The 14359-nt window shown below is 40.8% G+C and overlaps 1 protein-coding gene across 1 annotated transcript in view; it reads right to left on the reverse strand.

Moving 5' to 3' along the window:
• Positions 1-604: 604 nt before the first annotated feature.
• The window catches only part of FMN1 (formin 1), a 321102-nt gene continuing 307347 nt past the window's right edge, over positions 605-14359 (reverse strand). The window contains 2 exon segments of the mRNA XM_024133632.2: positions 605-9393; positions 11619-11703. Of these exon segments, the coding sequence (XP_023989400.1) occupies positions 9349-9393; positions 11619-11703 (130 nt within the window). The 3' untranslated portion in view covers positions 605-9348.

The following is a 14359-nucleotide window of genomic DNA, read 5'->3' on the forward strand; positions in this document are numbered from 1 at the left end:
AAGAATTTGTACCTTGTGCTTAGTGTTAGAATACAACACAGTTCTATTTCTGTTCCGTTTCCCTCCTCTTATTGTTTACCAGCCCATAACATGAAGTCACCAGTCCTTGTGGTTCTCCACCCCACACCTCCACCTTGGGCAATTTATGTTCAAGCAGTGTTGCTTTTGGGTCAGTATAGCTGAGACCACGCTCGGCTGGGTTTGTCTGTTCGGTGTTAGCCTTGAATGCCTAGCTAGCTTACGCACTGTTGGTGTGGTGGACAGGAGAGAAAGAAGAAAGTGTGAATGATGGACTTACCGAGACCCAGCTCTTGTAGCTCAGTAGTAATGCTGCCCTTGAGCAGTAATGAAAGCTAGAAATGACTGGTGTTCTCCACGTTAGAGCACTGCGAGGATACTGTCTTAAACGCCTCCTGCAAACAAATCTGCACTGCACACCAGCCAGACATGAAACCAAGATTTATTAAAATTCCCTTAGCATATTTACAATTGGAAGACATGAATGCAGTTCTCTGTAGATTCCAAAAAAATAGAGTTCTATCTCTTAAATTATCAGAGGTATCAACAGATTAGGATAAATATAATCTATCACAGAGATAGAATTCTTTGAATAGACAATCTACATTTTCTAACCAATATATATTATGTACAAAAATACACTTGATGTGGGGACCAAGTAGTGTCAAGGAGGAAAACATATACACACACACACACACACACACACACACATTTTCATTATGTACAAATCAATATTGGTTCCTTCACCCTTTCTTTTTAAAAATAAATACTTCATTTGGTTTGCAAATGACATTTACAAATTCAACTAAAGAGCATTTCTCAGCGTTGACAAAATTAAATATGCAAATTAGAAATACATATTTTTAAAAATTTAAAGGGAAAAAAATACCTGAATCCAATTAGCTTATTACCTTAAAAAATATCCAAGAGCGTGTAATGTAAGGTTTCATGTCTCTAAAGTGCCTTCTCATTTCTCAAACTGTCTTCATTATTGCTTAAAATCCTTTAAGATTACATCTACAGTTTGGTCTAATAATTAAACAGAAAAGCCAACTTTTTTCCAGGTCAAATGGTTGACTATTTAAGACATGCTTATACTTTTTCTTTAAGTGCTTTCAAGAGTGTAACAGTTACTGTTGATCTGAAAATAACCACAAATTGTCCACATCCTGATCCACATTCCTGAAGATGCTTGAATCCTCAGTAATAGTAAGAATTGAGGGGTGATAAAGAGCCTATGATTCAAAATGTTTGCACAGAATTCACTTTGTCCAGCAGCACAGAAAAGTTACTTGAGAGTCAACACTTGAGCCTTAAACCACATCATAGTTGGTGACCTGAACTGATGTACAATTTCTCAAAAGAATGGTCCCTAATTAGACAGTTTTAAAGTAAAAATCTCTGAGAAATTGAGGACTGGAGCCATGCCTCTGCTCGACCTTCTTAAAATATAAAGTAGAATAAAAAAAGAAATGTATTTTCCATCTCTTTTATGGATTTTCCCTCGTTGCCTAAGTGATGAGGTGGTGCTGACATTAACAAGAGGCAGTCACAACGCTGTGTCTCTCTTGGTGACAGCAGAGCTCCCTGTCCAAAGGGCTGGGGGCTGGAGCACAGGGTGTGAGAGGAGGGAGTGAGGGCTCAGGGGACTTTCAGGTGTCTGTGGGGGAAAGGGGTGGAGAAAGCTGGGTCCTGGAGAAACTGTAAAAGTAAAGTGAGGAAAAAATCGCTGTGGGGTGTGAAGGAAGGGGAGGCTGATGCAGAAGTACTGAAAGGAGAAAAGTGAAATGAAGCTTGATGCCAAAATGACTTTTAAACAGGCATAGAGGAAACAGGAAGGTCCATGGACAACCGACCCCATGGAAATGAATCTGAAATTCATTGGAGTTATTTCAACAAGCACAGGCCAGTCTCACTGGGGTACCTGCTTTTCCAGAACATTGTCAGGCACGGACCAATATGAGATACTGGGCACTCCCTCCCCACTGCTCTCATACATATTATGCCCTGAGCTTCCACTGAAAGGCTGCCCATGATACAACCATGGCAACGGTCACCAGCTCCCTAACAAGGCATTATTATATCAGCAAAACATGGCACCCTGGCCTCGTTCAAATTTTCCTTCTCCCCTGTCTCCTATTTTTCTCCATTATCCCATTGCTTGTAATCTCACAAGGCAAAATGAAGACACATAAACTGCATGGATCAAATTAATTTTTAGGAAGCAGGGTCGAGGGTGTTGATAAGAAAATTAAACTCTAAAGGACTTGAAATAATTTACATTTCTGTTAGGCCTGATTCCTATTAGTATGCTGACTGACTTCACTTAAGTTTCTGGGCATTCAGGCCAGTACTGTTTTTCCAGGCCAAAGCACGATCCCCCTAAATCAAAGTCCAGGGGCACTCTGCTTCCATGCTAGTCTAAATTAAAATTCAATGAAAGGAAAAGACTATGATGAATCGATGACATGTTTCCTCCAAAGAATCTTAAAAATTATTCAATTTCTAACTTTAAAAGTTTCTGCCTTTTTAAGAGTATCTGCAATTGTTTCTTTAAAGGGAAGGCCTTTTTTTCTTAATGCTTATATTCTTATATACATCCTACTAACAGTAGGGTCATATTATTTGCATCTTGAGAAACTGAAGAATTGTAAAATTAATATTTGGCATAGACCTATCCCTTTGATAGATCCCAAAATCCTATGTGTGTCACTCTGGGCAGAGAGAATTGTCACTGGACTTTCCCCCTCACCCATGGATTTGTTTCCAAAGGAAATGAACATCTTTAGAGGATTATGCAGAGGGAAATCTCAGTGGGTTGACACTACCTTCTTCATGCCTTGGTGGTCAGATCTGAAGAAATAAGATTATAGGTAGGGACAAGTTGCCAAGAGGAAAGGGAAAAACATAAGCTACTTATAGTTTGCTCAAACCTATCTAAAATGGAGATTTTGAATCTCTTAGTCTCTTACTGGGAAGAGTAGTATAATCTTTGTGTGCCAAATACCCATTTTTATATACCTCATAGAAACCTGGAATTTGGAATCCACCCCAAGAGTTCCTAGAAAGCTGTGCATTCCTAAATACACCTATCATCCATGTCATGGTGTGGTGGAGAGTAATTTCCCTTATACTCAGTGGTCTATGCGACTAGCCTCTCATTTTGGAAAGCTGACCGAGATGAGTAAACAAAAATACGTTTGTTTCACGAGACAAGAATGGAAGCAAGCCCTAGAAGAGAACAAGGAAGGAAAGTATGTACAACTTTGCCAAAGATGTTGACAAACCACTGGGCATGGATGCCTGAAAACATTAGATTTCTTACTTCATATACTAATTACAACACATTGGAAGCTCACACTATATATGGGGAGAAGTATTCATTCTCTTTTAAGACATTCTTACAGCTTCCAAGACAAAAGAACCCCTTGGTGTCTGCACAGGTAGCATCTAGGGAAATGCTCAGCCTACAAAACTGCTTAAGGGTGGTAGAAGGTTGTTTACTCCACGGGGAAGAAGGCCAAATTGCTGTGGGCTCATTTTCATTTTGCTAGCCCAGTGCTATCAGATTTCACACAATGCATAAAAAAAAAACAGCCCACAGAAGTCTATGAATCAGCTTTCTGAAAAGGAGATACACTGGAGATTCTTAGTATATTTGAGAAGATTAAAAATAGAAAATTATATGTGAATATGGAATGTAGAATAAATTAATGGCTTTAGCTACCACTCTCATTTAAAATATTGAGATTAAATCAGCCTTCCCCAGACTATAGCATGAAGAAGACATTCATGAACAAATACTTTATAGACATGCCAGAGTTCGTTTGCGCGCTGACTGAAGTAAACCATCATACTAGAGAAGGGAAGACAAGAAGGAAAAGGTCATGTTACTGTTTTGTCACCAGGGTAGTTGGGAGATGGGCTGGGGGTGGAGAAGAAATGAAACGAGGATAGGATAGGATAGCTTGAGGTTATCCTGTCCCTCAAGCTCCACTGAGGACAGGATAACCTACTGAATGAGGCTTGATCTGCTTCCCTAATCTCTTCACTGGTAGAAACTGCATGGGCACCTTAAGAGACAGAGTAAACTTGCTGCCATTTTCATATCTTCACATTTCGAAGTAAGTTGTCAACTACACAAATTTCCCAAATGCTAAGTTTATATCACAGTGTTGATTAAGGGTCTTGGAACAAATAAGGCTACTGAACTGGCTTCCACGTTGACATGTTAATACTCTTGAATTTACTACTTCTCAGCAAAGCATTGATCTGGGAGGGTTTGGTGGATTGCCCACTCCTTGGGAGGGGAAAGGAAGAACTGTGAAACTAAAATTAAGTGCCTCTAACAAGGTACCAACAACTGACAGGTGTGCAGAAATGACACAAAATGAGCCTCTCAGTCACATACAGCTGTGTAACTGAGCCCAGTGTTGCCTGGATTCAATCACTCATGGACTTGCAAACACCGTTATGGGAGTCTAAAGGAGCCAGACCTGCTGAGGCCTGTTCCAAAAGGTGCCTTTAAGTGACTTCTGCACCAATAGTAGACAAGGTTCCAAGCAGCCAGATTATCTCTCTTCATAGCTGGAAAATGGAAACAGGTCCCACAACTTATTTGCATTTTGGAAAGGTTAAGCACTGGCCATTTGTTTCAAATACTGTTAAGTTTGTCCACACAGACTTGTTTCTCTTGTGTTGTAGATTTCTTTATGATAACAAAGTAGCTGACATGAATGAAAATTCACTTCTTTATTCAATCCACTCTCTTTAGCTGTGTTCCTAAGGTAAAAACCTAACCTATGAAGCGTCGTATTCATGGGCTTCTGGATGTTCCATACATTTATAAACTGCTTTTACGAGAGAAGGAGAGAAAGGAAATTTTCATAGTCTAGCACTTATTTCACTATATTATACTACTTCTCTTTGTACATGGCTTTTCCAAAAATAAACTGCTTGGAGCAATACTTGACTCTCTTGAATTCACACTCTAAACATTGCCTGGTTTAGGCTGAAGTCTCAAGTGGGCAGTTAAGAGCTCTTACTTTGTCCACGCTGATCAGCCCTCACAGCTGTTCAAATCCTTATGTGCTTAGGACTTCTATAACATTGGGTTTCACAATATGTCTTTTTTGTTTTTTGTGTGTGTGATTCAGGAACTAATTAATTTGTGGATTGCTAAATCTGCTAATGCTTTTTTCCCCCTTCAGGTCATTTTTTTTTCTTTTTTTTTCTGATTAGAACAGGCAGGATCAAAGAAAAATGAAGCTCAAATCTAATGAGAGTTCTTGTTAGCAATTTTTAGACTATTTAATTTATAAAATTGGATATTTGATATTTGCATCAGGTATTTTTGGGGAAAAAGCTGTATTTTTTGCAGTTCTTCCTTCCCCTTAACATAGAAAGCCCCAAATTGGTTTTATCTTTGTTTGGCGAGGGTGCAGTACTACAAAAGAGATCAATTTAGAATGTCAGGGAGTGAAGAGGTTCCCATGTCAATGTTACAGTCTGGTTACTGGAAAAGAGGCCACAGGTCTGTACTGCTAATTCCCCTTCCTACACTGGCTGTCTATGTGCTGTTTGCTGTGCTAGTGTATGCAATGATCTTCATCAATGACACCGGGCAAGAAAGCAGCAGAAATAGAAATGACAAAATATGATGTCCAAGAAAGCAAGAATAGAAGTAAAATGAAAATTCCTCCATACAAGTGGTATAATCTAGAGAGAGATGTGCAATCCCAGTCCAACAAGCAAATCTTTACCAAAAATACACTTACGTCTCTTTTGCTACATCCAATCATGGTCTTGGAAGGACTATACCAATGACTTCTTCATCTTGCTGGAGGTTTCCAATACCACCAAAGAGTTTTATTCCTTCCTTTAGTTCTTCCGGGTTCTCCACCAGCAGCATAGGAGCTTATCATTTAGGGAAATGCCTTTCCTTATAGTACTTATGAGAAAAGGAGGTGCCTAAGGGAGGCTGAGCAGGCATGCAGCTTCTACTATTCTTACCGGAAAGAAGAGGGGGTCAGAGACTAGCACCCAATCTGGCATTCAGTTCCTCAACCATGTTGCCAATTTGTTTCGGCTAGAACATTTAAAGATGGAAGAGCACCACTGGATTTCCTTATTCTGCTTCACAGATTTCAGACCTTCTCTCTTCATAGTTCCTAGGTAGTTGCAATGAATGTTTAAAGAGGTATCACAGACATCAACCAAAGATTCAAAAGGTAACTGTCGGGTAGCAGGTCCATCACCTGTGACCCCTGGGCCTCGACCATCATCACATCATCCATTTCTTCTTGGCCACCTCTTCCCTTCACCACGCCCCCTCCCATAAGCTGCCTCTTCTTGAGTTAAAAAACCATACAGCACACCTTCTCCTCACTTGATTATTGATACCTCACAGGCCTATATTTTTAACTAACGTGTTTATATCATGCTTTCGTGTCATATATGATATACTTGTGTGCTCGATGATTATGCCAGTTACTCATGCAGGAATCTGAACTGCTATCTGCTGTGTCCTCGGATTTAATGAACCTTGGCTAGGAAGAGATGATGTTGTTATAAGTTAAGGTTTCTCCGAGTCTGACTAGTAGGTCAGGTGTGAGTGTCTGGTTAAACGCAGAGTAGAAATACTGGCCACTGTCCCTCTAGTGCAGGCAGGGCTATGCTTAGAGCAGCCAGAAGTGCCCACCCTGCTAAGTGGTACCCCAACTACTACTTCTCCATGAAAAGTTTAGCGACACCTGTTGGAGTTAATACAATCTCAACTGCGTTTTGGACGGACTGTTCTCAGGGCCTCCAGGTTGTTTTAGATGGCCCACCTTGAACAAACTCTTGTGAACCTTTACCGAGCATCAAGTCAAGTTAGAAATGAGGGTGCTGTCACAATGCAGTCCACGTGTGGACTTGGGAAGGGTGTCCAGATACCTAATGCAGGATGCAAACTGGGAGAGAATAATGGGGAGCCTGCCTAGTGTAGTGATACAGTATCACTACATTGGACTCACTAGGTTTCCCCAACAGAGGTAGGCAAACGTTGCTCTTTAGAAATAGGTATTTGACTGCCAATGTCTAGCCTGTCCACTAGGATGAAATCCAACCTGGGCTGCATTTGTCTAACTCTCAAATTCAGTGTTTCCGCTCATTATTCTTCAGCACTGGTTCCCTGAGAGCAATGTTTTTGTAGGGTTATAAAGCGACAGTCCTGCTTCCCTCCAGTGATTTTCTTGTGAGCATCCTATTTAAAGACCTGAAGTGGGCTACAGGGACCCCACTGAGAGCCTCCTGCCGTTCTCTCCCATCAAGTCCTTAAGGAGCCATTAAGGATCTAGACTTCTGTTGTTCTCACTAAACTCAGAGTTGATTCCCAAGCCACGGGCAAAACTGGCGCTTTTTCTTTTGTATGATAATACTAGAAGGACTGTCACAGAGCACAGGGTAGCTGTAAGCAGAATTTGTTTTAAATCTAGGAATTCCTTAGGTCGTCTTCACCATTAAGTGAAAATGAAGAGAAACAATCTAAGAAAGCGGTATGAAAAGCTCGCTCATAAGCAACTTCTTTTAGTCATGTAAGTTCTTACCTGCTCTGCTATTTTGTTTGTCTCATCCTTCTATTTTTTGGGGAAAAAAACCAAACCATATTATTATATTCCTTTTTTTTTTGAATTGTTAGAAAAGGTGATTAGCACACCTGCATGAATATGGCTTCATGACTTGATTTGATCCTGATGGTGCATTCTTGATTCCCCAAATGGGCATTCTATTAGAATATGGTGCTGCTTTAATTGGCCAGATCTATTATGGGGTCCCTGAGGGGGCTGATGACTGGCAGGCATGTCCTGGGTAGACACTCAGGCACCTGGGAAGATGGTGGGGCAAGGGGCAGGCCACACATGGCAGGCGGATGGGGAAGGGTTTTAAAGTTTCTGCTCATCTCTATAGACGGTCCTCCACCAATTGGAGGAGAAAGCTTGGGCCTCTCTCCTTTCAAGGCTGAAACCTGATAGTCTTTGATCCTCATCTCAGTTCACCCCAAGTCTCCTCTCTTCTCTCCTCACAAGATAGACTAGAAGAGTGGTGGCTTAAGGACAAAATGTTAGGAGAGAGGTCCAGTTTGGTTGCCCTGTGACTCAAGAGGCAGTGGTCACATGGGCTTCCAGGGTCAGAAAAAGCTGCCTATGTATGATATTCCACTCAAAGTTCAATATCAATGTAATCACCTTCTTCCCATTTTGATGTAAAGAACTCGTTTTCTGCCCTTAGTTTTTTTGCTTTTGACGTTAAAAAACCCCTGCTTCACCATATGTCACATGCCTGTCGGTCAAGGTCATGATAAAGGGCTGCAAGTAGCATCTGCTCTCCTGTCTAGAAACTGCCTCCTGGGGTTGGTGGGAGAGGTCCAGCCACATCCGGTTCCAGAACACGGTGTACAGCTCAGCTGTAGGTTACCAAGGTGTTATCCACACATAGATGATTGGAGGTGTGAGATGTGCTCTGATTGATACTGGGTCACTTGTCCAAGCAGGTGTTTTGACCCCAAGTCTGTCCCCACTCAGGTATCAGAGTTTCTTCTGGGACAGAAGGGGTGGAGAATCCCTAGTGGTCCAGGAAACCCCAATGAACTGATATGAAAACAAAAGAATGGGTCTCGCTAAATGGCTGATGCCAGCTCCCTGTGTCATAATTTGTTCTCCAGGATGAAGTTTATGGCTATTTAACCCCCTTCTCCATACATGTATAATTCCATTTTCTGTTATGTTACATAAAAAAACAATGAAAAAAATAACCGTTTTTTGACTGTGGGAAATAGATAGTCTTGGACCTCTTAAAGTAGTTTTGGTAAGTTTCAACATTTTTGGCGAGAAGGGTGCTTCAGGATCTTGCTGCAATAGTATCAAAATTAAGATCAATAATCAAACCAGCAGTATGTAAAGACCAAGGCTTGAACTTGCTCAAGGCAACTGTCACAAAACATCCTTCTCTTCTTCTGTCACAAGTTTATATATATCAGGTTTGGGTTAGAAAGCTTGAAATCTCTGCTTTTAAACAAAAATTGGAAAATCTTGGTAATTCTTCTGGTCTCATAACAGAGCGAACTTTGGACCTCTAGAAGAAACAGTTATCAAATACTTCTTCAGCAGTTTTTCATTGTTCCTATGGCTTAACAAGGGACTTCTTTAAGAAGGCACGGGGTGCTCAGAAAGAGATGAGCAAAATAAACATTTAGTGACATATCTTTCGAGAACTTCTTGCAACACTGGTGTTACAAAGGATCATGCAGAGTACTATGTCTCACCGTCATTGTTTTCCTGTGTCTCTGTGTTAGTTGGTGCTCACACTGGCTTCCTTCTGACGCAGTCTTTCTTTCTGTTGTTTGAGAAAAAAAATCGAGTTTAGTTTAACTCCTTTTTAAAAATTTTCATCTTTCTCAAATTTTGGTACATTTCTCAAATGTCAGTCTAGAATGCCAGAGAGAGTTGTACCAAATGCCCTAGAAATGAGAGGATTTCTATCCTTTTTCCCAGAAAGCCTCAGTTTCCTACCCTTCCCACCCTATCCCCTCACAAACACACAAAATAAATAACCAGCTAATCAACCAACTATATCCATCTAAAACACCGGCCTTTACAATGCCAGGCTGTTCCGTTCTGTCCTCATCTTCTGTGACAAAGGTCCTAACTTCGTAGTGTTAGTCAAAGACTCCTCCCATTCGGGAATGCTCAAGAAATAGTCTCTAGGAAGTCTAGATATGAAAAATCACTCTTTCCAAGTCAAGCATGTCTGCATATGACCAACTTGGCAGGACTGAACAGAGGCTGTGCAAAATGGAGGATGATGAGATTTAGTCTCTGCAGAATGGCAGAAGCTCCCATTTTGCCAAGGATGCTCTGCTCCGTTCTTCCTGAGCTTCCTTCCCAGCGACAGCCTTCTAATGCGGAAGGACACGAAAGTTGGATGGCAAGATAAACAAGAGTACACAGAACAGAAACACAGACCCTCACTGTTTCTAGGACTTAGAAGTAAATATATTAAGCATAGTAAGACACATGGGTGTGTCTGGCCTTCAAGGTGGACAAATAGAAGGCTAAAAAAGAGATGGAACAAGTACAGTCCTTTGCAAAGAGCAGGTGCAGAGAGATGCCCTTTGAGAACAGGTCCCAAGCTTCTTGTGATCTAGGAGATGTGAAAATGCAATGAATTACTAAATTGGCCTACATGTAAACTTAAGATAATTTTTAAACACCCATCCTGAGTTTGGATACCATGCCTGACTTGTGAAATTGAATCAGGAATCAGTTTATGAGCTCCTCCCTAATTTCCACCAAAACAAACAGGCGACAAAACAAACCACCCCAAGAAGCAGAGGATCACAGCTGAGAGCTTTCTTGCCATGGAGGTCACCTATAAAAGAATGCCATGGTCCACCCACTGTTTCCCCTTTGTCTACAGGGCTGAGTCCATTCTCTCTGCCCCTGAAAATAAGACTTGGTTGTAAAAGTTAGGATAGAGGCCCAAATAAGAGGCCTGGAGAAAAGGGCAGTGTCTAATGAGGGAGGAAGACAGAAATAAGAGTTGAACCCACTGCCAACAGAAGATGATGCACAAATGAGCGCCACAAACACGCGGTCAAATGGGCACAGAGGATGAGTCGATTCAGGTAGGAGCTCTGTGAGCTAACCATGGCTGTCCCTGGCCCAGCTGTACGGCCCTGACTTTTCCATTTCTCACTCATCGACTTCAATCAACATTCATTGAGCCGCTGATGGGGTTGTGATGAGAACATCATGGTCGGTCAATAGAAATAACCTCACTTTAAACTTATACCCCACTTAGATGGTCAAAGGATTTAAAGCAGCCAGCAAAAAAGTACTAGTGAAGAATAAAGAAGCAAAGTAACTTCACTAAGGTTTTACAACTAGTAAGTGGCTGATCTGGGATTTGAATCTGTACACCTTGGGTTCCTAACCCATTTAGCTTTTCCAGCTGGAACACAGAGATTCCTTGTGATCCTTACTGAAAATGGGACTGTGGAGGACGACAGTTTCCCCTCACAGCTAGGAAGACAGACTAGCCTGCTTAGCTTCTAGCCCAGGGAGAGCTGTCGGGGGACCCAGAGTCTCGTTCTGGTTTTGGCTATCCATTTGTGAAGTGATCCTAGGTAAGCTGTATCTTTCTGCATCTCAGTTTTACCTACTATCAAAAGAGGATAATCCCTGCCCCTTGCCTTAACAGGGAAAAGGAATTGGTGAGGGTGAGAATAGTTAAACATTTCAGGAGAACAGTGCTTTGAGATGAGGGGGATCATGGCGTGGGGTGCGGTGCGGAAGGGTGTGAAACGGCAAGTGACTACATTTGGTTTATCAGGAAATGACCTTGTTTGAATTTGCTGTTAGAGCGCTCGAGGCTGTGTTTGTTCTTCACTCTGTCCTCCCTTATATTCTTTCTTACCCATATGCTACTCTGGGATGGGAATTGAGAATCTGGATACTACTCATTCCTCTGAGTTTTATCCTTTAAATTCAGACCCACTCCTGGGTGCACCTCAGTTATAATGAAAAATCTTGAGGTTGTGAATGAAAAATGCATCTCACCAGACTAGCCGTGGGGTTAATTTTCTTTGTCTCCACTTTCTTCTCTGCTGTTAACTTGCTGACTGATTCCTGAGCCATTTTCAATCTGAAATGGAAACAGGGAGGGGAGAGGAGGATAAGAAAGGAGAAGAAAAAAGGAAAGAAGAAAGAGGAAGAGGTCAGGTTAAACAGAAATCCAAATGCTGTTGAATTAACCAATTAGCAGTTTGAAAATATAAGGAACGGTTTTCAGTGCTTTTCATTACTAAATTCAAACTTTGAGAAGGTGACTCTTCTGGGTTACCAAAGCTGAATTTCCTTCACTGGCTGAGAGGCTCACCGAGATGTCTCTGGGAAGTCTGTGCTTTTGTAACCAATGCAGGAGGAGTTTCTGATCTACGGAATACTAGATGGATTCACTGTACTCTCAGGGCACACTTCAAGGCTCTCTGGCTTGTGATCCACTCAGTAGGTAAGATGAAGACAATTTTGAAAACTGAAATTTTGGAGAAACATATGAAAACTACAAATATTAAAATACACCAGTTCACATTAAGAAAGTGAAAAGAACCCACACAGAATGGGAAAAATATTTGTAAATCATACATCTGATAAAGGACTTGCATTCAGAATACATGAGTGACTCTTACAACTCAAATAAAAAGACAAATTACCCAATTTAGAAAACAGGCAAAGGATTTGACTAGACATTTCTCCAAAGACATACAAATGGCCCATAAGCACATGAAAAGATGCTCGACATCATCAGTTATCGGAGAAGTACAAAGCAAAACCACAATGAGATTATCACTCCACAGCCACTAGGATGGCTGGAATTAAAAAGAAAGACAGTAACAAGTGTTGGAGGTGAGGATGTGAAGAAATTGGAATCCTCCTACATTGCTGATGGGTCTGGAGAATGGTACAGTCACTTTGGAAAACAGTTTGGCAGGTTTTCAAAATGTTAAACATAGTTACCACATGACCCAGCCATTTGACTGCTAGGTATATAAATATATGTGTACCCAAGAAAATGAAAATGTATGTCCAGACAAAAATTTATATATAAATGTTTGTAGCAGCATCATTTATAATAGCCAAGAGTAGACACAGCCCAAATTTATATTAGCTGCTAGATGGATAAACAAAATGTGGTATATTAACACAATGGAATATTACTGAACCATAAATGGAATATTACTGAACCATAAAAAGGAATGAAGTGCTGATACATGCTACAATGTGGGTGAACCTCAAAAACATTAAGGTAAATGGAAGAAGCCAGCCAGTGACAAAAATCCACATGTTATGTGACTCCATTTATATGAAATCCACAGAGACAGAAAGTAGATTAGCAGTGCCAGGTGCCGAGGGGAGAGGAGAAGGGGTGTGACTGCTAAGGGGTAAGAGGTTTCTCCTAAAACTAGGTAGCAGTGATGGTTGCACATCCTTGTGAATACACCGAAAAACCACAGAATTGTACACCTTTAAAAGGGTAAATTTTACAGTCTGAATCATCTCAATAAAGCTGCTATAAAAATTCAATTCCACAACATGATATTATTTCTTATCCAGCTCATCAATTCAACAAAGTAATATTTCTTATCCATCAGATAGGCAAATCAGAGTCAGGCAATATCAACTGTTATTGGGGATGTGAGGAAATGGGAACTGCCGAATTGTGCATGAGGGTGTGTAAATTGGTACAGCTGGCTTTGGCAGCATCAACTGAAACTGAAAACATACATACCCTGTGAGCTATCAACTCCTCTTCTAGGGATATACCCCAAAGAAACTTTTATAATTAGACACACCTTTCACTGTGACAATATATGCAATAATGAAAACTGAAAACAACCTATTGATCAGATTCAATAGGATAATGGATAGCTGATAAGAGCAAATAGTAATAGCTAACATGTATTGGGTGCTTACTGCATGTCTGGTACTGTTCTACCTGTTTTATTTGAATTAAACCATTTAATTCTCACAACAACCCTGTGAGATAGAAACTTTCACTACTTGTATTTTACAGGTCTTAAGCACTGTGCAATGATGCTTGTATATTATATTTATATTCATTTAATGGAATATGGTATAACTGTGAAAAGGAATAAACTAGATCTGAATTCACCAATTATGGATATCAGAAACATGATATTGAGAGAGTGATGAATTCTGCAGAGTGACAGAGTGAAGAGGCCATCTAGCCTGGTGGTTAAGTGCTCGGCTCTAGAACCTGATTGAGATTAATTTCCAGCCCCACTACTTATTAGCTGTGTGACCCTGGGCAAGGGACCTCTCTGTGCACCTAAAAAAGAGGATAACAACAACAGTGTGGGCTGCACAGAGTCATTGAAAGGACTGAGAAAGTACTGCTCCAGGCACTGTGAAATCACTCAACATATGTTCACTACTGTTGTTACTGTGTATGCAACGTGCTACCTTGTATATATATTGGGGAATAGTGCCCACGAAACAATGTTGTTCACAGATGCCTGCACAGTGTATATGAACATACATGTAAACATCTATTTATATTTATATGCAGACTGGAAAGACAACTAGTTTCATGATAGAGGTTATCACTAGAAATACAGAAGCAAATGACATTGGGAGGTAGTATGTCTACTAGAATTTCATTTCTATCTATAATACTTCATTTTTCTTTTTTTTTTTCTTTTTTTTTTTTTTTGCTGTACGTGGGCCTCTCACTGTTGTGGCCTCTCCCGTTGCGGAGCACAGGCTCCGGACGCGCAGGC

Source organism: Physeter macrocephalus, chromosome 11 (genome assembly GCF_002837175.3).
Source record: "Physeter macrocephalus isolate SW-GA chromosome 11, ASM283717v5, whole genome shotgun sequence".
In the NCBI taxonomy this organism is placed as follows: Eukaryota; Metazoa; Chordata; class Mammalia; order Artiodactyla; family Physeteridae; genus Physeter; species Physeter macrocephalus.